This window comes from Peromyscus leucopus, chromosome 22 (genome assembly GCF_004664715.2).
Source record: "Peromyscus leucopus breed LL Stock chromosome 22, UCI_PerLeu_2.1, whole genome shotgun sequence".
Lineage (NCBI taxonomy): Eukaryota > Metazoa > Chordata > Mammalia > Rodentia > Cricetidae > Peromyscus > Peromyscus leucopus.
Genome location: NC_051081.1, coordinates 755,842 through 783,116, shown reverse-complemented (window position 1 = coordinate 783,116; position 27,275 = coordinate 755,842). Strand labels below are relative to the sequence as shown.

Here is a 27,275-nt window from a genome sequence, read left to right as displayed (position 1 = left end):
GGCTGGCCTGGAACTCAGAGAACCACCTGAGTGCTGGGGTTAAAAGCGTGCATCACCACTGCCAGATTTTCTATTTTCATGTGTGTGGGTGTTTTGTCTGTATGTACATCTCTGCATCACCTGTGTGTGGTACCCACAGGGGCCAAAAGGCAACAGATCCCCTGGATCTAGAGTTACAGATGGTTGTGAGCTGCCATGTGGGTGCTGGGAACTGAACCTGGGTCCCTCTTCAAGAGGAACAAGTACTCTTGACAGAGGAACCTTTTCTATAGCCTTATCTATTTCCTTTTTGACAGGGTCTCACACAATGTAGACCAGGCTGGCTCTGAACTCGTAAGAGACCCGCCTACTTCTGCCTTCCAAGTGCTAGGATTAAAGATGTGAGCCTCCACGCTGGACACATTTTTTTAAGGTGTATTTACAAGGGTGTGGAGAGAAGGCTCAGTGGGTAAGAACATCTGCTGCTCTTCCAGAGGACCTGGGTTCAATTCTCAGCACCCACAAGGAGGCTCTCAGACGTCTGTTAATTCCAGTCCCAGGCCACTGTGAGGATTGCACTGTACGCACACGGTGCAGACAGGCTGACTGATACCTGGACACATATAAGTAGATAAATTTAGGGCCAGTAAAAAGGTTCAGAGGGGCCGGGCATTGGTGGCACGCGCCTTTAATCCCAGCACTCGGGAGGCAGAGCCAGGGGGATCTCTGAGTTCGAGGCCAGCCTGGGCTACAGAGTGAGTTCCAGGACAGGCTCCAAAGCGACACAGAGAAACCCTGTCTCAAACAAAAACAAACCAAAATAAATAAATAAATAAATAAATAAATAAATAAATAAAGGTTCAGAGGGCAAGAGACTTCTCATAGGCTGGAAGAACCAAGCAAGCTCTGACATGCCCTTTGACCTCCCCACACCAAAATAAAGGTCAAGTATTAAATATACATGTGGTGGATGTCACTTCAAGGCCAAAGACGGGACTCCATGTGGTCAGCCCCGTCTCCTGCATTCTGAGGGGTCAGGCCAGCACACCCCACTTCGCTTTCATGAGACAGGTCCTGCCAACTGGCACCCATGTGCTCTCCAAAGCACACAGGAAGGACAGAAGGAACCAAGCCAGAGTCACAGACACAGTAGACACCACTCAGGTTCTGATCCAAACACGCTGCTTTATTCAAACCGGGTCAAACTGGTCAATGGGAACCTGAGCCCTGCTGAGGGCCTCCAGCAAGGCCTTGCCTGCCACTTGTGTGGGGCCAGGCCACCTGTGACGTCAGCACTGCCACCTGGGCCAGGGGCCCTGTGGACCCACAGCCACACGAGCCGCTCAAAGCAAGGAATGAACAAAAAACCAAATGCACGCAGTAGTCTCTGCCCACGCCCCAGCCCGCGCCGGCGGGAGCCAGGGCCCCCGCTTTCCCGCACCCGAACCCTGCTTTAAATTAAAAAATAAGCCAGTATACATCGTAGAAAATTTCTCTTAAAAATCTCACAATTTGTAAATGTATATTTTTTTTCTTTAACATAAAAGTTTACAATATACGGTAAAACAAGAGGCTCAGGAAAATAATCTCAAAAAAGGAAAATAAAAGAAGAAAGAAAAAAAGAAAAGAAACCTGAAATTCTGAATTAAAGCTGAAGGCGTTTTTTAAACCCTGTTGTTGAACCAGTGACGTGTTTTTATTGTGCTGATGGGTCAGAGAAAAGAAATATATTTAAAACCTCAGTCCAGACGCGGCCTCCGCTGCCCCCCTCCCCCAGGTCGAGTGGTCGTTTGTTTTGCCCGAGTGTGTGATTGTCACGAGTTCACCAGTCCCGAATCCTGCCCTGGCGCCATCCCCCTGGCTAGCGCCGGTAGGGATGGAAGCCCTGCACATTGTGGTTCTGCCCGCGTCCGAAACCACTGCCACCAGCGGGGGGACCCCCTGAGCCCGGCACTGAGGGGCCCCCGTAGGAGGGTGGCTGCTGGCTGGGGTCCGAGAAGCCCTGGCCGAAGCCGCTCAAGTCCTGCCCGTAACCTGCGGGGAGAGAGGCTGCTTAGCTTCGATCAGGGCAGAGCATCCCTGCTGCTGTGTCCCCAGGAGAGGGGCTGGATGGTGAAGCCCGGGCCTTGGGGGCGTCACCCAGCCCCGAGGCACGCCACAACCTGAGCTGTGTCACAAACAGGACAGCGCAGTCTTGGGGTCCCGCCTAACTTCCCAATAGCCCTTTCAGCCAAGCTCCGTGTCTCTCAACAAGATGCTACCAATCTGTGTCACTTTTGGGAGCAGCTTTGTGAAGAGGATGACACCATTCCCTGCCTGCCCAGCCAGCGTGCGAAGCCCCTGTGTGGCCACCCCACCCAGAGCACCAGCACACGAGGACCCAGGCTCCACGGGCTCCGGCTTGTGGATGGCTGAGGTCAGTTGCCCAGCGCAGAGGAAGCAGGCAGAAGGCCACATCTATCCACAACAGGCAAGTGAAGCAGCCAGAAGCCTGGACACACATGTCCCCAGACCTGGGGAGACCTGGCTCAGAGTGCCACACCAGGCGTGTAGACAGCCTGTGGCCACCACACAGCAGCAGGTCTGGCAGTGCTCAGATATCCACTTCAGGTCCTCAGGCTGTGTGACCACCACCAAGCCCATGATATCCATGTAGGAAATGGGGCTGGAGAAGTCAGTCCACCACAAGAGCATGGCTGCTTTCAGGGGTCCAGGGGGGGTCAGTTCCCAGCACCCACATGGCCACAACCGCCTGCAACTCCAGTTTTCAGAGGATATGATGCCTCCCCTTCTGGCCTCAGAGGGCTCTTGCATGCATATGGTGCACATAAACTCCAAGTACACATCAAAGGAAATAATTTTTAAAAAGAATTCCCATGCCAGGTGGTGGTGCACACCTTTAATCCCAGCACTCGGGAGGTAAAGCGAGGCAGATCTCTGAGTTCGAGGCCAGCCTGGTCTACAGAGCAAGATCCAGGACAGGCACCAAAACTACACGGAGAAACCCTGTCTCAAAAAAAAAAAAAAAAAAAAAAAAAAAGATTTCCTTGGGAGGCAGGTTCTGAGTTCAAGGTCAGCCAGGGCTACATAGTTGAGTCCTATCTCAAAAGCCAAACAAAACCACAAGCCTGGGTTTGGTGAGACAGAACTCAAAGCCCTTTGGGAGCTGAAGCAGGAAGAACTCACTTGAGCTCAAGGCCAACCTGTGCTACAGTGAGGTCCAGGTGAGGCCATCTCAGAAAGGGGGTGGGGAAGACTGCTGGTGAGGCGCTTCCTGCCTAGACACGGGACCCGAGAACCAGCTCCAAGGCAGCCCCACCGCCCACAGGCCACAGTACATACATGTCCACACACAATCAAGTTAAGGCTCAGGCTGTCACCCCAAGGGACACACGCTCAGTATGTGTAAGTGTGGACTCAAGCCCAGGGCAGAAGTCCTCTACTGTGTCCAGCACAGAAACCTGCCAGGCTGAGGGCACCTGCGGCAGGGTGGAGCCAGGAAAGCGGCCTTCCAGGTCACTCACCCATCTGACCAAGGCTGGCCTTGGCACTGGGCTCCCAGGGGCACCGGCAGACAGCCTCCCCGACAGCTGGCTCACACACCAATCGTGTGAGCCCACCGTGACCCTGTCGTAGCCTATGGCTGCACCAAAGAGACTCCCCCAGAGATACCTGCAGAGATGGAGCCTAGGGTAACTGACCAAGGGCTCGACAGGCCCTCTGGGAGCGAGCCCACAGCCCCACAAGGATGGAAAATGGAGCACAGCACCCCAAATCCAGCCTGGTGAGCTCTCCTGCTCCTGCCCATCCTGGAGCAGCTGGCCACAGCCACTTACCATACTGACCATAGGGGAAGTCCGGCTGGGCTGTTGGGGGTTTGCTCATGTCGGGGGCAGCCTGAGACGGAGGTGGCGGGAAGGCCAGCGGGGCAGCCCCTGGGGTAGCAGGTGGAGGAGGAACCCCTGGAGGGGCGAACTGATCAGGAGGTGGGGGCGGAGGCCCATAGCCAAAACCTGTAGCAACAGGAGAAAAAGGCGTGAACAGCCAATACCAGGGGCAGAACTGAGCATGGGTCAGAGTGGCCACCCAGACGCTCTACCAGACACCTAAGCAGGCTCGGGGCTCGGCCCAGAGCCAGACTAGAGCACCAGGCCATAATGTAATGTACGCAACCTAGGAATTCCAGGTCAAAACTTTGGAAGCCAGGGTGCAGCTCCTTGCTGAATGCCTACCTAGCTGCAAGAGGCCCCAGCCTCTACCCCAACACCAGAAGAAGAAGCCACCGCCAATCACACCACCAGACTGCTCAGAAGGTCAGTCACCTGAGCTGGTCCCCACTGTTCTGCCTTGGGCAGTGTGGGCTGCAGGTCTCATTAGTAAGTGTCCACCGGGAATAACAGGGATGCCCTGGCTCAGCTCCTTTCTAGAGATCTACCACACACTGACTGCCTTGTCCCTAGACACCACTGGCCCAGCCTGCACACAGCACCAAGAACCCACCATGAATGCAGCCAGCCCCGGAGGACAAGGGCAGACAGAGGGTGGCCACTCTCAGCCTAGCAGGACGGCTGACAGCTGGCATGCTGGTCTGTTCTGCTGGGTAACACTCACTGAATTGAGGTGGGGCGCCATAGCCCTGTGGGAAGCCCTGTGGCGGGGGGAAGCCTCCAGGCGGTGTGGATACAATGTAGGATGTGAAGGGCGGGGGCGGGGGCGGGGCTCCTCTGCCAGCAGGGGGTGGGCCATAGCCACCTGCAACAGAGAGGAGGTAGGTGAGGGCAGGCAGGGCGGCCTGACACAGCCCGGAGCCCGGTCCGATCCACGGTCTCCTCCCTGCACCAGCACCCCAGTGCACACAGCACGACAGGCCTGCGGTGTGCACCTGACTCACCAATGGCCTGTCCTGCTGGCACCCACATTCCTAGACAGAAAACAGAAGACAAGGTGCCAGTTAGCCTGCCACAACGACTTCTCAGTGTTGCCCAGAACTCCCAGGCCCAAGTGTGCACAAGTCTCTCAAGAGGGCTGACTGAGGGGAAGGGCCACCGAGAGCTGGGGTCCCGACCCAAGGAAAAGGGAGACGGGCCAAGCACCAGGCCCACGGCTCTCTGCTGCTTACAGCACAGGCCAGGCACTGCCCACGGGGGCCTGCTCTGCCAGGGTGGTCTGTGCCCTCCTCCAGCGGTGAGCCAAGGCCAACTCCCCCATCAGCTGCTCTGGTGAGAGCAACAAGGAAAAGCCCACAGGCGGGGCCGACCCATGATCCAGTTCTCGCAGAGGCAGCACCAACCAGCGAGTCAGCCAGTCTCCTGGAGGAAGCCCCCACACCACTGCCAGCGGGCACTGCGTGCCAGGCTGCACACACTCGGCAGTGGAGGGCGTGGAGCCACCTGAGGACCCTCAGGACAGAGAACTAGGGGTGGCGAGGAGCCCGCCTCACTCACCCACACAGTGGTGTGGCGGGAGGCCTGCCTTCCTGGCCCTTTTGAGACAGAGGCAGGAGGGCGGAACGTTCAAGAAGGACACTGTCCGCTGGCTATGGGGTCAGCAGGAGGCACAACTTAGCGCGTGCCCTGCGTTCACCTCCAGCACTGAGTCAGACAGGAAAACTCCAGAAAACAGGAGGGCCCTCTGTAGACTTGGGTCCTCTAGGCAGCCACCGGCAGCTCCTGTGTTCACTGCCGCCAGCGAGGAACTGGACGGAGGCGGTGACACACTTGGCCAAAGTGACATCACGTGGCCCTCAAAGGCCACCTCAAGAGCCCTCAGCCTTCCTGCAGCCTGGGCTCCCGGGCAGGCGCTTCCGCAGCGGGGATAGCCCACCATTGGGGACAGAGAGGCGGCCACCACCTCCAGGACACCCTAGCACCTCCAGCCTCACCTTGTGGGCCGTATCCTTGCTGCCATGTGGGTGGGGGCTGGCCGGCCCAGCCATTGGCTGCGCTGGGTGCCACGCGGCTGCCCCACTGGCTGGCTCCTGGCTGTCCTGGCGCTTGGTTTTTGCTGTCCCGAGGTTCAGCCCGTTTCACCTCCACCTAAACAAACCAAGGGCACTTCAGGGAGAAGCCACCGCGGTGCCCCGCCCTTCAGACACCCGTGGTGACTTATGACTACACTTAACGCCTTACGACTTAAAGTGAGTACTTAATATAAAGCTTACTTAGGCCAGTAGTTTTCTTTCTTAAAAAAAAAAGAAAAGAAAAGAAAAAGAAAAAGAAAAAAAAAGAAAGAAAAAGAAAAAAAAGTTTGCTCTTTAATTTCTCTGTATAAAAATGTTTCTCAGGTACAGCGGATGCATCTGGAAGACGCCCTGTGTCCCCTACTGCAAGCAGCGGGAGACAGCCAGGTGGGACACCGAGGGGTACCCCCGCTAAGGAGGCAGTCTCCTCCCACCCACCGCCGCCCCCCTGCATACCTGAGAAACACGCTGGCTTTGACTCAGTTATTTCAAATGTCTAGTGGAAGATAAAGACTTACCTTCCCCAGGCTAATGCTTAAAGAACCTCAGTTAACTCAGAGGAATGTCAGGGGATGGATGTAAGAGCCTTACGGTACAGCTAACAAAAAGTCAACAAACATGCAATAAAATGGACATTGGGATCAGTAAGCAACCTTCATACTGTGTTTGGCAGCAGCCCAGTCCTGGCTTAGCAGGGACAGCAGACAGGGACCCTAACAGAAGCTGGTGTCTGACCTACTTAGCCAGGAGGCAAGGGGAGCACACTCTCTTGCGAGGGCACACTGTGACTGACTCAGCAGCCCTGCCCAGGCTGCCTGGCACCAGCGGCAGGCCCAGAACACAGACTCTGGTAGGGCCCTGAGGCAGGAAGTAGCACTCAGCACAGTCCCCCCCCACCCCCTCCAGCACCCAAAGAAAACCCTGGCAGTGGGAACTCGGTGGGCAGCAGATGTTGTAAGCTGGGGCAGTGTGAGAGCGGATCAGCTAGGAGTTAATGAGCCCTGGCGGCCCCTGGGGACTTGTCCTGCGGCTCCTCAGTCTGGGGTTTAAACACCATGTAGGCCCAGCTCTGGGCACCCAGAGTCCCCCAGGGGCTGCAGTGACCATTAAGGTCAGCAATGGGCAGGCTGGGGTCTCTGAGGGAGGGGACTTGGGGATAGGGTGACCCTGCACAGCCCTTTCTGAGCTCTCTCTAAACTAACTGTCACAGGGCCTTTGACAGCCCTTTCGACTGCTGGCAGGCGCTGTCCCCTCCAGTCTGCATGCTGGCTTCAACTGAGGCTTAGGGGGTGTCAGAGCAAGGCTGTCCCATCTCAGGGGGTCTGTCCAGGATGACAGGATGAGCCTGTAGGCCACAGCTTGGGCCGCTGCACGGTCCCAGAGCAAGAGCTGCCCCTGCCCCTCTGTACGTGGGTCCAGCACAAGCAGCCACAGGAGTGGCAGGTGATCTAGTCTCAGAGCTGGGGCCTGACATGGCCAGGGCAATCATGCACGCTAAGGTGGCTGGAGTGGCCTTCCCGAGGGCTGGATGGGGACCTGCGCATGCGGCTATGGAGATCTGAGGCCTGGGATCTCGGGAGGCTCCGGGCCCGCCCTGCCCACTCTGGCAGCAACACAGTATGAAGACGGAACACCAAAGGTCACTTGACTGCACGTGGTTAAGTGCTATCAGAGCATGTGGCTGGTCCCGGAGTTTCACAGTAAGTGACCCGACAGAAAACCAATCCTTCAGGATGTTTCAGTGCTCAGTTTGGAGCTGGACCTCGGCTTGCGGAGGCTCCCGCTCGGATCACGTTAAGGTCACTGTTACACAAGGGGCTGGGCCACATCTGAAGGAGTGGTCATGGAAACCGAGCCTGAGGCAACACTAGGGTCTCACTGAAGGCGGCCCACCTCCCAGGGCCCCGCCCCCTATCCCACCCCCGTCCAGGGGCAGTGCCCACAGTGCCCTGCTGGGGAGTCCCCACTGTCCAGTGAAACCCCTCGTTGCCCGCGGCTCGGCTTGGTCTTAAGGTAAAATAAAACTACAACTACACACTTTTTTGCCCATGATGTCGTGAAAATGCATGTTGACAGCCTGGTCCACTGATTGTTCGTCCTCGAAAGTAATAAATCCAAAACCTAGCCAACGACGAAGAGTGAATCAAGGTAGCAGGGCGTGTGACACAAAACAGGATGATGAACAGTATCAGGGCGGCCACGGGCTCGAGCTGGGTTTCAGACAAAGCCTGTGTGCAGCAGAGGGGCCATGGCCCACACGGGGCTGGGGGGGACAATGGTGACACCCATCCTTCTTCTCTGGGCTCAGTGTGGTCATGGGGATTGGGGTGCCTGGGAGGCAGTGGGGGCATGTGGTGTGCTCTGGCTTTTCTGAAACCCAGCTTCTCCCCCGGGGTTTGCAATTGGCTTCGCAGCTAGTGCTCACAGCAGCCCCCGCTGTTCTAGGCGGTACCGAGTGCAGGTCCTATCGCACCTCGCCAGGCTTACCAACGCTGTTGGCTAAGCCCGCGGAGTCCTATGTCTAACAGTCCTACTCTTCTATGCACATACGATATAGGTAAATAAATACAGGTAATACACAAAGATACAGGCCACAACGGGTTCCAGCAGGTCAAATTCTGCTGTTAGCAGCAACAGCAAGAGGCATGGTGTCATTAAAAAAAAAGAAAAATAACAGAAAAAGAAAAAAAAATTTCAAAGGAAAAAAATTTAGCATTTCCCAAACACAAGAAAGTGGCAGTATAAACGAAGTTTGGTTGGTCTGGGGGGCAGGCGCGGCCACCCGGCTAGGGGCAGAAGGGACAGGGCTCTGGCGCTAGCATCTCCTGCGGCACCCCGGCCCAGAGACCTCGGGGAGCAAAGGGTGAGGGAGGCTCAAGACAGAAGTGCCAAGGGCTCAGAGGACTCCCCAGCGAGGCAGAAGAGTGAGCAACGAGGGCCTCCTGTGCACTGAACGGGGAGCTGGGAGGGAGCGGCCTAGGGCAGGACCACAGCTAACGGAGATGGGATGTGGCGGCTGAACGGGGCGAGAACCCTATGAGGACGTGGGAGGCAAGAGATGGAAGCAGGAAGAAAATGGGGCCGAGGGACCCGAGGTGAGAAGGGGAGGAGGGCAGGTGGGCTGGGGGCTCCCGCTGTCCTGTGCAGACCCAGTCAAGGCCCGGAGGGAGCCGGATGGAACGTAAGGTGAAGTCTAGAGGAGCTGGAGGCTGAAGAGACGAGACCAGGGACAGGACAGAGGAGAGCAGGAGGCTGCAGACAGGGGGGCGCTTGGGGACCAAGAGGTCTGCAGGGACAAGATGGCCTGCTGTCTCAAGTCAGCAGACAAGGAGCAGGAAGGAGAAGGAACACTGAGACCCACCAAGACCCTTGAGGAGCCAGCAAAGCCAAGAAGACAAGAGGGGCTGTAAGGGGGCCCTGCTGACCCACCCACTGCTGTCTGCCACCCACTGGGACACTCACTTCCAAGCCCCCGGGGCACACAGGCCCACACGCCAGCCCCAAAGCTCTGGGCCCAGCTCCTGCTGCCCCTCCAGCGCAGGCCAGCAACACTAGCTGGGTCTGGCCGGGCCAGGCGGGGGCGGCAGGAGGGCGGCGGCGGCGGCAGCTGTGCCAGCCGTGGGCGGGAGCACTTAGGGGCTGCCCTCAGCGTCCCGCACCCCGAGGCTTCGCAAACTCAGAGGCGGCATTTGGAACACAACATAGTGATGAAGACATGTGAAAAGTTGACATTCTCTCAAACGGCGGGAGTGTCTGAAGCCACCGGGCTGGCTGGGTCCAGGCACAGTGCAAGAGGCCGTGGGTCGTGGGGGAGGAGCCGGGGCAGGCTGTCTACAAGGCTGTGTCAGAGGCAGCAGCGGGACAAACACACTGAAACTTCGTTTACACCCCACGGGAGCAAAGGCGCTCCCTCCGTCCTCTGACTGCGGGCGGGCCTGTACCTGTGTGACTTAACTTAGCACCTGGAGAGAGATCTAGAGAGACATCGTTAATCACAGACAATCACAGAGAGAGGAGCAGCTTACTTAACGGTACCGTATCCTATGACACTACGGACGTCATTAAGCATGTATGTCTACCATAAATTAAGACTAAGACTTAACAGCTAAACCACACGAGTGAGCAGTGCGTCCTGAACGGATGGAGGGGCTCAAATGGCAAACTATGCTCCCGAGTGGTGGCGTGCCCCGGGCACCTGCGGAGGGCTCTGAGGAGGGACATGTGGGTGAAGGGAGGCTGTGTGGGCCGAGGGACAGGCGGTGAGGGCAGCAAGGGCTGTGTGAGGTGGAGGTCCTGTAGCACGGAGCGCTCTGGCCCAGAATGGACCAAGCAGAAATGTGGGTGACGAAGAGCCACACAGAGAACAGAAGGGCCGGAGAGCAAGGGTGTCACCTGCTCCCTGGCCAGCGTGGAGTGATGAGTCTGGGGCACTGCTTGACCCGGCTGCAGCCAGGCAAGTGTCAACACAGACAGCGGCTGGAAAGAGGGCTTCGAAGCCTGTGTTCTGGAAGACCTTTAAAGCCAGAAGACGGGTTGCTATTCGTGTCGAGTGGTCAAAGCACCCCACAGGGAGGTGGGGGCGATGTGTGAGGGGTGGGAGGCGTGGAACCTGTCTCGGCACGCGGCCCAACGGCACTGCTTGTGCAGCGTCCGACCCTGGCCTGTCTAGGGCGAGATAGTTTGCCATCTGAGGGGAGGACATGGGTCAGGATGAACGGGTTCAGTCCTTACCTCGAGGCCGCTGCTTCTCTGCGTCATAGATCATGACCACCTCGGTGACCTGTGGACAAAGGGGGGATGAGGCAGGCACCACAGAGCCACCCAGCCCCTGTTCCAGGTCCCAGGGAACCAGCCAAATGAGAGACAACTCTGATCCTGGCTGCACGTCCCATGAGGGACGAGGTCTGGGAGACGCCACAGTCGTCCCCTGGCCTGTGCTCTGCTCTGTCTGACGGACATACCACCACCCCAAAGTCATGAGCATCCTCAGGGTCACCTGGGGACTGCCATGCCTAATCACACCCCAGTGCAATGCCTGGCGGTTCAGGCCTCCGCTGTCTTGTCTGCCTCACACAGCAGCTCAAAAACCCAGTGAGCAGAGGGCTCCAGCCTGTTCCAGAGGAAAGGCCACACAAGAAGCCATGAGGAGCTCCAGTCTCTGGGAGGCCAGTGGTTCCCACACCAGAACCCTAGGTGTGGCCAGCTGCCTGGCCACCACAAAGCAGCATGCCTCCCTCCCAGCCACGGCTAACTCCTCACTGCCCACTGGCCTGCCCCGAAAGCCCCAGGCCACACCGATGAGGAGACTCAGGGGTGGGGCATGGCAGGGGACGTGCCCGGGAGTGGCCAGGGCGGCGCGCAGAGCTCACCACTCCGAACTTCTTGAAGTACTCCCTGAGCTCCGTCTCGCCGCAGTTGTGGGGAATGCCCCCGACAAAGATCTTGTTGGACTTGCTGCTGTCGCTCCTGGGTCCTTTCTGCTGTCGAGGAGGGGTCAGTGACTTTTGGGGGCTCACTCCCCCACAGCTGCTCCCCCAACCCTCTCCGTAGCTTTGTGCTTCTCCTGAGACAGTCTCACTGCGTAGCCCAGGCCAGCCTTCAACTCAGGGCAATCCGGCTGCCTCGGGCTCTCCAAGGCTGGGACACCGGATGCAGACTGTTCGCCCGGGGCCCTGGCCCAGCTTTTGCTTGGCTCTTGGAGACAGGGTCTCGCCATGCAGTCCTGGTCTGCCTGAAACTCTATGCGTAGACCAGGCTGACTTTAAAGTCGAGGAATCCCCCTGCCTCTGCTCCCCAAATACTAGGATTAAAGGTGTGTGTGCACTTCCCTTCCCTACCTACAACCACCCCAGCTCCCGGTCTGCGGTTCAGCTCAAGCCAGAGCACATGCCAAAACTGCATGGCTGCTCTGCGGACACAGGAGACAGGCCCCCCCTCTGCCTTGGAGCAGAGCGAACGGAGAGAAACAACCCAGCCGTCCTCCGATGTCCACACACTGTGGCATGCACGGCCGTCCACAGGCACAAGACAAACACGTGTAATTAAAAAGTCAGAACCAGTAAAAACAACCACAAACAAACCCAAGCCTGCAACAACCCTGCAATGTCTGAAGCAGGGGGATCCCTGGGAGTTCCAGGCCAACCAGGGCTACAGAGTACCCTGTCTCAAAAACAAATAGCCAGGCAGCGGTGGTGGCGCACTCCTTTAATCCTAGCACTTGGGAGACAGAGCCAGGCGGATCTCTGAATTCAAGGCCAGCCTGGTCTACAGAGGGAATTCCAGGACAGCCAGGGCTGCACAGAGAAACAAAAAGAGAAATGGGGGGTGGGGGATGAAAACAATCTTCTTTTTTTATTTCAGGGCTTGGGACGGTCCTGGGGCCTTCTACACGCTAGCATGTGAACGCCAGGGACCTACATTTGCAGTGCGGACGGGGTTTGGGCGAAGTTCAAAACCGCCAAGGCAGTCTCAGGGCTACCAGCTGGTGGTGAAAACCTGGGGACACGGACTCAGGAAAGCTTGGGGCAGTCATGGAGGACATAAGCCTCCCAGCCTCCCATTATGGTTCCATTTAAGAGGACGGCACAGTCCCCGTGATCTCATGCTCGAGGACATTACAATCCCCATGGTCCTAACCACTTTGGGTTAGGAGACTACACTGAGCTGTCGGCCCAGCATCCGGAGGCTGAAGCAGGAGGATCCTGGGTCCCAGGCCAGCCTGGGCTACATGACAGACTAGACGCCTCAGGGAGCACACCACCGTGCTAGCGGCAGTGGGCTGGCCAGGTGAGGAGCTCACGTGAGCAGTGGGCCACAGCAGACTGACCCACTGAGGAACCCAGAGAGCAACCTACAAGGTAAAACCCCACAAGTCAGCCAGCCAAGCCACGGTGTCCACAGCAGGGACAGCCGCTGAGGACTCGGTGCGATGAGTGTAGCCCAGCTCTAAGGCAGTGAGCACAGCACTGTGCAAGGTTTACAACTTTTTTGGAAAATGACTTTCTTAAAAGGAAAAGGGGGTGAGGCTGTCAACAGTGATAAGCTTGCTGGGCCTGGGTCCAAAAGCCCGCCTGCCGGAGGGAATACCTTAACAGGAAAGCGCTGGAGAGATGGCTGCGTGGTTAAGATCATTGGCTGCTCTTCCAGAGGCCCTGGGTTTGATCCTGAGCACCCACATGGTGATTCACAACTGTCACAACTCCAGTTCCAGGGGGTCTGACCCCCTCTCTGGCCTCCTCGGGCATCAGGCACTCAAGCAGTGCATAGACACACATGCAAAAAAAATACCCATGCATGAAAAAAATGCCAATAAATCTGGAAAGTGGCTGGGGATTGGCAGCTCACACCTTCAGTCTCAGCACTTGAGAGGCTGAGACCATCTCACAAAACAAATGAACCACTTGCAGAGGCCAGGTGCCCTTCAGTGCGAGCAGACTCCCTGGCCGCTGAGCAGGTCCATGTGGAAGTGAAGGCAGTCTGCTGCCAGGCAGGGAACGCTGAGGTGCGGAGCCAAGTGAGCACAGGCGGCAGGCCTCTGCTGCTAAGGCATGAGCCGCCCGGCCTCCTCAGCAGGACTAGTGAGAACCTGCACCAGCCCAAGGTGAAGGGACTTGGCTTTCAATGGCTCCATTTCCCTTGCGTTGATGAACAGAGTGGGTGGGGGTAATGGTGGCCACCCACGACCCTCCAGCAGGACTGAAACGCCAGCCCAGCCCAGCCCAGCCTTACCCAGCCTTCCTTGGGCCGTGTTCGCTCCGGCTGCATCCCCCGGGGTGTGCATGGCTTCGGGTCGATCTGTAGGAAATGTCAAGCCAGAGGTGAGCAAAAAGCCATTCCCTCTGCAAAGGGCATTGCATTGGCCACTGCTGCAAGCACCCAGCATACCCCAGGGCTCGTGGCCTCAGGGCTCCACCCTCTCATACACCCATCTTCCGTGGCCTGAACCCGACAGACAAATCATTCAGACACGTGGGCAAAGATGCATGAAGTCACTTACATTCCGGCCATCCAGGGTGTGTGGTCTGCTGGCCAGCACTGTCCCCACACAATTGGGGTCTTTAAACTTGACAAACCCAAAGCCTCGAGACTGGTTGGTGGTTTTATCTTTCATGATGACACAATCCACAACCTCGCCATACTGGGAAAAGTAGCTGCGCAGAGTCTCTGCTCAGAGGCGGGAACAAAAGCACAGGTCCCCAGCTTAGGCATAGTCTCAGCACACAGGAGCATAAAATGCACGCGCGTGCGCGCGCGCGCACACACACGCACACACACACATGCGCACACGTGCACACACCTGCGCACACATGCACACACCTACACACGCGCGCGCACACACACACGCCTTTGCAGCACATCAGCTTCACCCAGGCTGCTCGGCAGCTCACTGCCAGGGCAGAGGGCACAGGGTGCAAGGAGAACGCACAGGGAATCTCACGTGCCAAGCCATCCTGCCTTGTGCTACAAGGGTGTGGACTAACTGCAGGGAACAGGAGGGCAGGGCTGGAGAGGCAGGACACCACCACCCAGGCATGCTGACTTTGGAGCAAGCTCCGCTGAGGGACAGAGTTAGGTTCACGGGCACCAGAGCCAAGCCTGTCCACGGCTGGATGCCACAGCTCCTACCTTGAGTGGTGCTCCAGTCCAGGCCGCCCACGAAGAGCTTCCTGCAGAGAGAGGAGGCTCGGAGTCAGCTGACCGCTGTAGGGTGTCCCACCCACACCAGTCCAGAGGAAGAGGAGTGTGCTCACTCAACCTGTGGGGCACAGAGCTCAGCCAAGGACTTCTGGCATCCACACTAGGGCAGCAGCAGGAGAAATACCCTTGCTGCCACAGCCGGCCCTGTCAGAGTCCCACTCCCAGCAAAAGCGCCGCCGTGACAGGCCAGTGCCCGCAGGCAGCTTCTGCAGACACTCAGCCAGAGAACTAGAGAAGGACTGATGTTAGGACCTGGCCCCATGAGCCCCTGGCGACAGTCGTGACAAAGCCTCCCCGACACACCTGGGCCTATCCACACAGCACAGGTTCCAAGGCTAGCTGCAGCCAGCGTGAAGAAGTGGTGTATCAAATGGCCCTTGGGCCTCACCTGAAGCATCCGGGGACTCGGGAGTCATTCGATCCCTCCCCAGCTCTGGGACACAAAGAGACAGGAGAGTCTGCCCCCTGGAGCTCTGTTTGCTGACCCTAGGCAGGACACCTGGGGCAAGTCCCTGAGCTAGAAGGGTCCACCGAGGCAGCACCACCATTCCTCAGACCTAAGACATTTGCTCACCCTGCAGGAAACACCAGACGCCCTGTCCCCTCCCCCATGCCCTTGGCCACCATGGGCATCCAACTACAGCATGCCAGACTAGAAACCAGACACACGAGAGCCCTCAAATGGCCCAAGCACCCTTCACAGCAAAGTCCCGTAGCAGAGTGCCAGCCATGGAAAAGCATGCGTGGCCACACAGGTCCCTTGCTTCGCAGTGTGGAAGAGGGGCCCTGCCTGGTCTGCCGGGCAGGGCTAAGGGCAAGGCCGCTAGCCCACTGCCCTCCCGGAACCACATCTGTGTGAGGGATCCAGGCTGGGCAATCATGCAGGTGGCTCAGGCCCGGCCTCATTAACATAAACCACGTGTCTCCTCAGGCCACAGCCTGGGAAGGGCAAGGTATGCCCACTGAAACCAAAACAGAGCAAGTCCGGCTCTCTGACAACACCAGCCGCTGCCAGCAGGGCCTCCGAACAAAGCCGCCGGAGGCCACTGGGCCAGGAAGAGGAACCGGTCAGGTGGGTCCAGGCTCCCCCCACCCCTCCCAGTGCAATTTCAGACACAGGTATTGGGAAGGTGCCAGGCGCAGTGGCACACAGAGCAAGGCCAGCACAGGAGGCTGTGGCGGAAGATCAAAAGCTGGAGGCCAGACAAGGATGTTTTCTTTTCTGGTTTGTCAAGACAGTGTTTCTCTGTGTAACCCTGGCTGACCTGAAACTCACTCTGTAGATCCGCCTGCCTCTGCCTCCCAAGTGCTGGGATTAAAGGCGGGCAAGTTAAAGGGGGGGGGGGGGACAGCCACATCACCAGCATAGCTGAAACACAGACGGCAGGCACCTAGAGTGGGGGTGAGGTGCCGTCTCTCCCTGGCTTCGGCAGCAGGGCACACCCACACCCTACAGTTCACACGCTGCAGGTGTCCAAGAGGAGCTGTGTGTTGGTGTGGCTATTGTCTCTGGCCATGTCTGAGGAGAGCGGGACTCCTGGCTTGTGCACAGTTTGAACCTGGCTCAGAAGAGCCCATCAAGTGACACAGGCACATGCTCACAAAGGTTCTGGAAGGTTCCAGGATGCAGCTTTCTTTGCGGCTGGACCCGATCTCTAAGCCTGGGGTGGGGAACAACTACTCAAGCAAGTAAGGAAGAGAAAGGAAGGAAAGTCAGAGCCTTGGGAGGGCCTGCTGGCCAGCCCCCGGAGTCCAGGGGAGGCGGCCACTAAGGTCCAGGCTGGGTGTGGAGAGAAGGGGAAGCCAAGGGGCAGATTAAGGCCTAGTGAGGGCCGTCCTCAGCTCTGCCAGGCAGACTATGGATGACAGCACTGACCGAGGTGCCTCCAGGGGCAGCTGGTGGACTTGGGGCACCCTTCTGTGGTTGGGCAGCCGGCACCCCTACGCCCTGAAGCCTCCACTTCCCTTAGAGGATTCTGGGTGTGCATGGTCAGGCAGAGGCCCTGCTGTCCATCCCCAGGCTGACTCCCCACCTCACTTCCAAAGATATGTCATCAGACAGAAGGGACATGAGAATGTGACTCTAACTTCTACTGGTGGCCCTCCCTCCCAGATAGTCTTCAGTATGCATGCACTTGTCACACGGCCCCACCCCAACCCTTAACCCTACAGTGGCTGCCCCTACAAACAAACAGTAATGTTACAGGCACCCATGCTCATCCCCATGCCTGCTGCTCACCCCACCCCGCCCCAAAGCCACTCAAACTGGTGACCCTGAGACTCAATGTCTGAAAAGGGACGCATCCTCAAGAGCCTTTGGGGAGCCAGTCAAACCCAGAGCCCGGGTCACCTGCAGCCACTGGCCTGTAGCCAGGGAGCCAAGGCCCTGGGCAGAGACAGCCCGGCACAGCTTGCAAATGAAGTGACAGCGGAGCCACCCACTGCTGCTCTCAAACTAGCCTCTGCTGAACCTAGGGGATCCTGGACCACTGCTCAGCATCATGGAGGCCCAGGACACCCCCCACAGAACTCCACCCCAAGAGCCCCCTCAGCTGAGGGGGACATTCATCTTCACCGATGATGGATGCGAGATCACCCCAGCAGGGGTTCCCTGCCTCCTCCACACCCTCCAATGGCCTGTCCCAGAAGGAGCGACTGCAGTGAGGTCTAAGGGCTGCCTGGCCCTGAGCCGGGGAGGAAGCGGTGCAGCCAGAAGGTGCGCACCCACCTGAGATGACCAGCATCCACACACAGCAGACAGCCAGCACAGGCCAGACCCAGGTCTTCCTGTGAAGTCCTTGCCTCCAGGATGCCCAGGATGCCGACAGCAGTCAGGACACACCAGCTGTCAGATAGATCTTCCCCACCACCCTGTCCCACAGGTCTGTCACTGTGGGAGCTGAAGGGCAGAGTGACCTGAGCCATCCAAGAGGACTGCAGGAGCCTCTAACGTGGGCATGAGCCCGCCACCGGAACACTTGCGATAGCTCTAACAAGCAGGCCACACAAACCTCCTGCATGGGCTGACTAACACAACACAGAAAACCACAGACTCAGGATGCAACACCATTGCTACACTCCCTGCAGAGAATCCAGCCCTCTAGGCCAACCGGATGTCTCACAAGGCATTTGCCACCAAGCATGACAACTTGGAAAACACACGCATGCACACATGTTTGCGCACACACAATTTTAAAAGAAATACAGGCTGTAGGTGGTGGTGCATGCCTTCACATGCAATCACAACACTCACTCAGAAGGCAGAGACAGGAGGATCTCTGAGTTTGAGGCCAGCCTGGTCTAGAGAACAAGTTCCAGGGCAGCCAGAGCTAGAGAGAAACCAAAAGTAAATAAATAGATCCAGACATGGCGGTGCACGCCTTTAATCCCAGAACTCAGGAGACAGGCAGGTGGATTTCTGAGTCTATGGCCAACTGGTCTACATAACAAAGTTTCAAACCAGCCAGGGCTCTGTACCAGAAAACAAACAAAAAACCCAAGACAAGCCCAACTTTGAGGTGACCCTAATGGTACTGAAGCTGCCTCCAGAGGAAGCCACTATCTACCTTCCGTCCACCTCCTGGGAAGAGGACAGTCACAGCAAGGCTCTGGCCAGCAGCGGCCTTGAGAAAGAATGCCTAGCTCCTGCCATGATCTAGAACCCGCCAGGCAATACGTGCGTGAGTGTGGAGGTCCTACCAGATGTGACACAGTCGGACGCCCATTTACAGGTTACATTGGCTGAGCAGGCCAATGAACCCAGGACCGTGGTCTATAGAGGAAACTGCAGAAGGACCCACCACGCATCTAAGACAGCTCCAGAAGTAAGGCGCTCTAACAGGGACCCTGAATGTCCCACTACTGAGGCACAGCTGCTATACATTCTCAGAAAGCAACAGATACACACACCTTTAATTAAAGGGCACACCATTAATCTGGGGCACTCAGAAGGCAGAGGCAGGTCCATCTCTGTAGGTTCAAGACCAGCCTGGTCTATAATAGTGCAGCCCAGGACCACCAGAGCTACATAGTGAGACCCTGTCTCAAAACCAAAACCAACCACAAAACTCGCCCTCTGGGTAGGTTCCTGGGCTCCTCCAGTCTAGACACACACTCCTTCTGCCCAGTGAGTGTGGGAGGGAGGCTGCAGTGGTGCAGCAGGATCTGGCACGTCACTCAACGTCCTGGAGGTTTACACTGTCCCGGGGAAGGCTGCAACACATGATGGAGCCGGCAACTCTGACCTGCCTCCCAGGTCCACAGTGGCCCTTCAGACCCCAAGCTATGAGTGAGGATACCACAGGCCCACCACCTGCACAGGCACCAGCAAAGTCCTCAAGTTCATGCTGGGGCCCAAGTGCAGCCCCCTTCCTTCAGCAAGGTGCTCTGATCCCGGGACAGATTCACAGGAAGCACATCCCTTGCCCACTACATCCGGGTCCTCTGTGCCAGGCACACTCAACACCAAGGGCATTAGGCAGTTCACCCACCACCCCAGGAAGCCTGCCTGAGAGTAGCCAGACTCTTCCTATGAGGCAGAGAAATGTGCTGAGGAACCGTGATGCAGGGAAGACTGAGAGGAACCAGAGCACCCCCAGTCTCTCACTGTCTCCCAACCCTGGTGGCATAAGCTGTGGGTAGGCAAATGAACCCACATCATGCCTGGCCATGTGCGCCAACTGCCAAGTCCCTGCACCTGCAGGGGGAGCCTCAGGATGCCACTTAGAGACCCTGGGCCAGAAAAGAATTCACAAAGCAGTTGAGGAGTGGCATTTAAGACCTACTGGGGAGACCCAAGCTGTCCCACTCAGGGTTCCAAGGGACCCCAGGCTCCCAGACCAGGTCCCTTTAGAAGTGCAGGTTTGTCTAGACCCTCAAGCTCTGGTTGATATCACGGAGTCCACCAAAGCCCCTGCCTGGGGTTCCCTAGCCCTCGAACTCCTGGTGAGCTCCCTGACTCCCACCTCAGTTCTCACAGCCTGAAACACTTCCTCTGGTGGTCCCCCAATCCTTCAATCTTCTTTCTGGGTCTCCTAGCACTCTGCACAGGGCCCCCTGGGTTCTGAGCTATCGTTTGGGGCTTCCCTGACCCCAGGCTCCTATGTGCGAGTCCCTATACCACCAAGGCCCCCAGATCTCAAGCTCCCCTTCATACTTCCCCAGCACCCCGAGTTCTTGGTTTGGGGAGGTCTTCCTGGCTTCTGGGTTCCTCTGTCAGGTTTCCCAGACCCCTAAACTATTGTTTAGAGTCTCCCTCTTATGGGCTCCCTAACCCACTGGAGAATCCCTTTGGGGTCCCACAGCTCCCCCCACCCCGACTCGTGTGCTAGCCTTGAATCTCTCTGGTCTTAGGTCCCCCTTTGGGGTCTCCCTACACTTTAACTTATTCTTTGGAGTTCCCCTGGTCCCCCAAGTTATCATCTGGTGTCCCCTTCTTCCCCTTGAGCTCCACTTTGGAACCTCAAGCTCCTGGAGCTCTCTTTTGGTGTCTCCAGGACCCCCGAGCTCTCCATTATCCTATGAACAAACAACAACAAATATACATTGACAGAATAATAAATAAGTTTTCCTTGACTTCTTACCTATTCTTCTAGGTCTCCCTGACTCAGGGTGTCCATTTTGGTATCCCCCAGTTTGGCCAGCTGTCTTTTGGAGCCCCCCAGCATCCTGAATTAACCTCTCAGGTCTCCCTAGTTACTTAGCTATCCTTTGGGGTTCCCCAACGATCCACTGGGCTCTCCTTAACTTGTGATTCCTGCTGGAGGTTCCCCCTAGTCTCCTGAACTAACCTCTATGATCTCCCCTTAACCACAATTACGGGTTGTGGTCTCCCACAGCACCAAGGCTCCCTTTTGGGGTTCCCTCAGCACCTTGATCTACCCTTTAGTATGTCTGACTCCATAGATCAACTTATGGGGTCCCCTACACCCTAATCTACCTTTTGGGAGGGTCCCTCTGTCATCGTCCCCGACACCCATCCACCTGGCCCTCTTGAACCCTAGCTCCTGTGTAGGGCCCCTCAGCACCCTGAGTTATCTTTTGGGGTATCCCTGACCCCTAATCTATTCTTTGGTGCCCCAAACGCTCTGAATTTTATCCGAGTGGGGTCTCCCTGACACTCACGCTCCACTTAAGTCCCTCCAACACCTGATCTACCCTCTGATGTCTCTCAGTCCCACGAAGTATCTCATTTGATGGCCTCCCCAACCCCTCAACTCTCATTTGGAGGTTCCCACAACCTCCAAAATTATCACCGGAGGCTGCTTGACCCTGAGCTCCACTCAGGAGGCCCCTAAACATCCTGACCTATTCTCTGTGGTCCTCCTCCCTGCAGTTCTATGTAGGTACCCCCAGCACCCTAATGTATCTTTTGGGTACCCCTCAGGTCCCTGAGTTATCCCATGGGGTCTCCCTGACTTGTACTCTGTACTTTGGAACCCCTCAGCACCCATAACCTAATTTATGGAGGGCTTATCTACGACCTCCCATCTATCCTTTGGAGTCTCTCGGCATCCTTGATCTATCTTATGGGGGCTCCATGACCTGTGATCTGTCTTTCAGGCTTCCCCACTCCCCAGAGTTATCCCATGGGGTCCCCCTGATCTATAACCTATTCTTCGGCGGCCCCTCAGCTTCGACAATGTAATGTCTGGGGTTCCCAAGGACCCCGGTCCATCGCCGTGGTCTCAATGGCACCGAGACCGCCTGTGGGAGTCTCTTAGCATCCCTGATTATCCTGTAGCGCCTTCCTGACTCCAGGCTCCGCTCAGGAGTCCTCAACACCCTGCTTATCATTCCGGGTCCTGCAGCCCGGTGAGCTACGCTGCGGGGTCCCCCCAGCCCGCGAACTATCGTTTAGGGTTCCTCGGACCCGTGAGTCGTCCCCCGGGGTCCCTCCAGCTCCCCCTGGGCTGCCTTTGGGGCGCCCCTCAGCAGCCGGCTCTCCTCAGTGCCGGCCCGGCCGGCCCGGCTCGCCGGCCTCCCTCGCTCCCAGCCCGGCCCGGCCCCGTGGCCTCACCCGATCTCGTCGGCGCCCGCGCTGTTCATGGCGCCCCGTCCCGGCCCGCTGCGCCCCGCTCCTCCGGAAGGTCACCGCTCGTCCCTCCCCGCGGCCGCGGCCCGGATCTGCGCAACGGCGGCGGCGCTGAACCTCCTCCCTCCGCGCCAACGGTCGCCGCGCGTCCCCGCGCCGCCGCGCCGCCGCCCTGCGCACGCCCGGGCGCGCTCCCGCACGGGGCCTCCGGGGGCGGAGCCAGGGGCGCGCCGCGCGTGCGTGCCGGCTCGCTGAGGGGACACGCGGGGCTCTGCGCCGGCGCAACGGGGCCGGCCGAGCAACGCGCTTCCGCCCCGCCGCGTCTAGGCCTTCTGGGAAATGTAGTCCCCCGCGGTCTCGGGCCTTCAGAAGGCGCGCGGAGGGAGCCAGCCACGTGCGTGCGTGCGCGTGCCTGCGGCGCCGGGCGCCCCGGGGCGTGCATGGCGCGCGCAGGCGCAGATGCGGGTTCCCTTTTCTCCACTCGCGAATCTCAGTCTTGCGTGGGGGCCTCCGGGGGGGCCGAAGTCCGTAGCCGCGCCTCAGGGCCCGGTGCAGGACACAGGCTGCACGCTCGTGTCAAGGAATGTGTCACCTCCCGCTGTCCCCTTTTCCCAGAGCATGATCCGGAGGGTCACAGAGGCTGACTCACCTGTCCAAGGTCATTCAGTTAAGGCCCGATTGGGGTCAAAGTAGAAGTTAACCAAGTTCACTGGCTATGGAAAAAAAAGCAGTGTCCCCCAGTACCACTCACAGACACACACTGCCGTCTATTGTCCGCGGGCTCTCTTCTCATCGGGATGATCGGTCTCTCCTCTCTCTCAAAGCAAGTTCCAGCCCAGCTACGGCTACAGAGTGAGACCCCACCTCCCAAAGACATGTAATAAGAGTAACAGTAATTAAATACCCCACCTCCAAAAGACATGTAATAATAATGAGAAGCCACAGCAGCAGCCAGGAGGACAAAGCGAGACTGTCTCAAAAAGGTGTATAACAACAACACAATAATTCAGTCAACAAATACACAAGGTGGAGGCTCAGTCTGTAGAGCACCTGCCCAGACTGACCAAGGCCCGGCTTCCATCCCCAGCACCACAGAAACCGGCATGGCAGTGCGAGCAAGCCGGCCAGGCCCGCGGGAGGCTGGAAAGACCTGGGAATTCAAGGTCATCCTCAGCTACCTAGTGAGCCTGAGGCCAGCCTGGGCTATGTAAGACATTCTCAAACAACCAAAAACAAAACAAACAATCAACACCACGTGGCCCACAGTGCTGTTTGTGGAGCAGTGGTGGGTACCTCCTAAGGACCCAGATGGAAAGCAGGCCAGGCAGGAGAGGGCGGCCCCAGGTGGCAGTTCTCTCAGGGACTCTATACTCCAGTGTGAAGCCTCCCTTGGGTGACAAAATAGAGTAACAGTTGTGAGGGAGAGCCTGACTCTGTGTGGGGGATGCAAAGTGCAGGGAGAACAGACCCCAGAATTGTGGTGCAAGGTGAGGCTGAGGCTGGGAGTCTGTGGGGAATGGTAGTTGGCTGTCATTGTTCTTACAACCCATAGATTGCCTCCCCCACTACCTTTCCAAAACAGGGTCTCTCTGTGCAGCCCTGGCTGTCCTGGAGCTCACTCTGTAGACCAGGCTGGCCTTGAACTCAGAGAGATCCGCCAGTCTCTGCCGTCCCCATGCTGGGATTAAAGGTGTGTGCCACCACACCTGTTTTTTGTTTTTGTTTATTTTAAGACAAGGTTTAACTAAGTAGCTCTGGCTAGTTTGAAACTCAGAGATCTACCTGCCCCTGCCTCTGTGAGGAGACTAAAGACGTGCCTGCCCCCCACATATATCCTTATCAGTTCTTCACAATTCCACACCGACAGATTGTCTTTGTGTGTGTGTGTTTTTGTTTTTGTTTTTTTGAGACAGAGTTTCTCTGTGTCGTTTTGGTGCCTGTCCTGGATCTCACTCTGTGGACCAGGCTGGCCTCGAACTCACAGAGATCCGCCTGCCTCTGCCTCCCCAGTGCTGGACCTAAAGGTGTGCACCAACCACCCAGCCAGATTGTCTTGTTGTCTTGCCCCCTGCCAGCCATCCCTGTGCACAAAGTTGCCCCCAAATGCTCACAGGCCAACATGTCTAGCCGGGCGGTGGTGGCACACGGCTTTAATCCCAGCACTCGGAAGGCAGAGGCAGGACCTCTGAGTTCCAGGACAGCCTGGGCTACACGAAGAAACCCTGCCTTGAAACAAACAAACAAACAAATAAATAGAACTCTATCCAGGTGTAGGGTGCGCACCTGTCATCCTAACACTCAGGAGGTAAGGCAAGATCAGGAGTTCCAGGCCAGCCAGAGCTACAGACCAGGACCCAACCCCAAATTAAAAACAAAACAAAACCCCCACAAAATCCAAAGAAGGTGCATCTCCTTTTTTCAGAGCATTCCATGACCCACACGTAGAGGTCAGAGGACAACAAGAGATGGGACTTGGGTGGTCAAGTCTGAGAGGGCGGCCACCCTCACATGTGGAGCCACGGAGCCACACCTCAGGTCCAGAGGAGACTTTTTGTAAGAGCTGACATCGCCACCCGGTGAGGACCGGGGGAACGGATAGCTCAGAAGACCGAGGGACACAGGCACAGGATGTGGTCAGAAGGACCAGGCCCGAGCCCTTTAAACTAACAAATAGATAAGGGGCCGAGGCTCAGGGGCAGAGTGCTCTTCCAGTGGTCACAAAGCCCTCGGCTCGACCCCCAGAGGCACGGGGAGGGGGGCAGGCGGATCTCTGTGAGTTCAAGGACAGCCTGATCTGATGAGGGTGACCTGAGACCTGGTCTGCACAGTGAGGTCCTGTGTCAATAAACAAAACCAAACAACTCACTTCCGGTGGGCGCGGCAGCTCAAACCCTAGAGAACGGAGTGAAGCAGGAGCCGTTTTCTGATCGATCAGGCCAAAGGTTTTTTTGTTTGGTTTGGTTTGGTTTTTTTGGTTTTTCGAGGCAAGGTTTCTGTGTAGCCCTGGCTGTCCTGGAACTTGTTCTGTAGATCTGCCTGCCTCTACCTCCCATTAAAGGTGAGCACTCCTACCCCACCCCCCACCCCCGCCTGGCTCCAGGCCAAAGCTTCTGTTTGCAGACGGAATCTCCCTATGTAGCTCTAGTTGGCCTGGAACTCACAGAGATCCCCCTGCCTCTGGAGGGCTGCTTTACAAAGCTTCCTATTTTGTGTTTTAATTAGACCTCATGAGGTCGTCGGGAGGACCACTCAGAGCAGTGGAGTGTGGGGGCTGGGAGGGTGCTGAGTGGGGAGCCAGGCAGACACTGGGCACCTCAGGAGACGCTGGTGATTCTGGCACTGAGGAGGCAGAGCAGCGGGATCTGGAGTTCAAGGCCACCCTGAGGCACATTAACAAACAAAGGGCAGGGGCTGGTGAGATGTTCAGAGCGCTCGCTGGCACCATACCGGGAGCTTACAAACGCCAGTAATGAGCTCCAGGGGATCCCAGGCCCTCTTCAGGCCTCCCTAGGCACTGCACACAGGGGATGCACAGACATAAACAGACACAACACCCATGCACATAAAAATTTAAAAAACAAAACCTGAAAACAAAGCGGAGGTTGTCAGGATTCTAACCTGGAGCCCTGGTCTCCACTCTCCTGTTTTTTTTTTTTGGTTTTTTTTTTTTTTTTTTTTTTAAGCAGTTTGCCCCATCTGTAAAGTGAGGGGATGAACAGTTACCATTGCAGCGTATTGTGAAGGCTAATAGTTTTACTATTCCAGACATCCTTCCAGCATTGCTCAGAAAAATTATCAGATCGCCACGTCTAGGGTCAACAGGAGCTGGTAAGTAGGGCAAACGTGGGTTAGAGTGGCTGGGTCCTTGGGCCACACCAGGCCAATGCATGTCTAGACTTTTTTTTTTTTTTTTTTTTTTTGGTTTCTCGAGACAAGGTTTCTCTGTGTTGTTTTGGTGTCTGTCCTAGATCTCGCTCTGTAAACCAGGCTGGCCTCGAACTCACAGAGATCCAACTGCCTCTGCCTCCCGAGTGCTGGGGCTAAAGGCCTGCGCCACCACCGACACCCGGCGTGAGCTCCTATCTTTAAATAAACAAATAAATGCAAATAAAAAGTAAACTTGGAGGAGCAGCGAGGCGGGCTGATTGAGATCAGCAAGCTTGGCTGCTTCTCCAGACAGGCCTCTGGACAGTAAATAGAGCACTCTTGCGAGCCAGTCAGGCAGATGCAGAAAGTCAGGCCCGGCTCAAAATGCCAGGCGCCCACGGATCCTGTCCCGCTCCTGCAGAAGCCTGGGCGGTGCACCTGCCAGCACAGCCCACCCTCCGCGGCACTGTCCTGCACCCGGGAAGTTCGCCTGGGCCCTCAAGGCTCCAACTTCACCGCCAGACAACTCGGCCCCGCCCAGGCCCACAGGCCCCGCCCCATCACCATGCCCTGTCCTTAGTAAAAGGCCGAACTCCAGCCAGCCCCCCAGGACATCTACCCTAGCCGTAAGGCCCCTCCTTGCTTCCAACCCCACTCCCAGCCCCGGACAGGCCCGGACTTCCACCTAGCCTCGGGCGGGCTAGGCCACACCTGCCCCGCGGGAGACTAGGCCGCCGGCAGAAGCCTGGACTTTCTCCTACCCCATAAACACCTACCCCATGGCTCTGCCCCCATCCGCAGCCCTCAGCCCGCCGGCCCTGCTCCTTAGCTCGGCTCCTCAAACTTAGCAGAAGGGCGACCCCACCCCACCGTCCTGGCCCCGCCCCTAGCAGAAGGCTGGACGTTGCCCTAGCCCCGACTCCATCCGGTGTGGCCTGCATCCCTTCCCAGCGCACCGGCCCCATCCGCAGCCAAAGGCTGGACTCTTCCCCAGCCCCCCAGTGCAGGGCCATCCCAGTCCATAGGCCCGGCCCCAGCAGGACTTTACTGGTTCCGGCCAGCAGCCCCCACCCTAGCCGAGCCTGCAGCCCCCCCTAGCCTTCAGGTTCGGCCCACCCCGGCCCTAGGAGGGACAGCCTCCCAGAGCAGGGCCCCACCCCTTGTGATGGCTCCCCCCCACCCCAGCCCTCGGCCGGACTCCCCCCACCCCCCGCCCCAGCCAGTAAGCCTCGTCCCGCAAGCATGCTCCGCCCACCCGGTCCATCATTTAGCGAGACTCCCTCTGGGCGCACAGGCCCCGCCCCGACTCCGCCGCCCGCCCCGCACTAAGGCTCTTCTCCCTCTGGGCCCCGGCCCCGCCCCGACCCCGCCCACCCGCCTCGCTCTAAGGCTCTTCTCCCTCTGGGCGCACAGGCCCCGCCCCCGACTCCGCCCACCCGCCCCGCTCTAAGGCTCTTCTCCCTCTGGGCGCACAGGCCCCGCCCCCGACTCCGCCCACCCGCCCCGCTCTAAGGCTCTTCTCCCTCTGGGCGCACAGGCCCCCCCCGACTCCGCCCGCCCAAGGCTCTTCTCCCTCTGGGCTCCCAACCCACTCCGCCCACCGCCCGCACTAAGGCTCTTCTCCCTCTGGCGCACAGGCCCCGCCCCGACTCCGCCCACCCGCCCCGCACTAAGGCTCTTCTCCCTCTGGCCCCAGCCCCACCCCCCCCGCCCACCCGCCCCGCTCTAAGGCTCTTCTCC

General features: G+C 57.8%; 1 protein-coding gene across 5 annotated transcripts; it reads right to left on the bottom strand.

Annotated features, from left to right (window-relative positions):
- Positions 1-1,144: 1,144 nt before the first annotated feature.
- On the bottom strand, positions 1,145-26,374 carry Dazap1 (DAZ associated protein 1). 5 transcript variants are annotated; one of them, XM_028858525.2, is made up of 12 exons: positions 26,312-26,374; positions 14,564-14,604; positions 13,935-14,101; positions 13,667-13,732; positions 11,308-11,418; positions 10,670-10,718; positions 7,977-8,059; positions 5,861-6,014; positions 4,871-4,900; positions 4,591-4,731; positions 3,816-3,992; positions 1,145-2,013 (listed from the first exon to the last, which is right to left on the bottom strand). In XM_028858525.2, exons 1-12 carry the CDS (start codon positions 26,314-26,316, stop codon positions 1,841-1,843), a joined length of 1,197 nt encoding a protein of 398 aa, XP_028714358.1. In that variant the 5' UTR covers positions 26,317-26,374; the 3' UTR covers positions 1,145-1,840. The 5 variants fall into 5 exon arrangements, with proteins under 5 accessions (XP_028714358.1, XP_028714356.1, XP_028714357.1 ...); XM_028858523.2 differs by lacking the exon at positions 26,312-26,374 and adding an exon at positions 21,654-21,826; XM_028858524.2 differs by lacking the exon at positions 26,312-26,374 and adding an exon at positions 21,654-21,825 and having other exon boundaries at positions 11,308-11,415.
- Between the last annotated feature and the right edge of the window lie 901 nt (positions 26,375-27,275).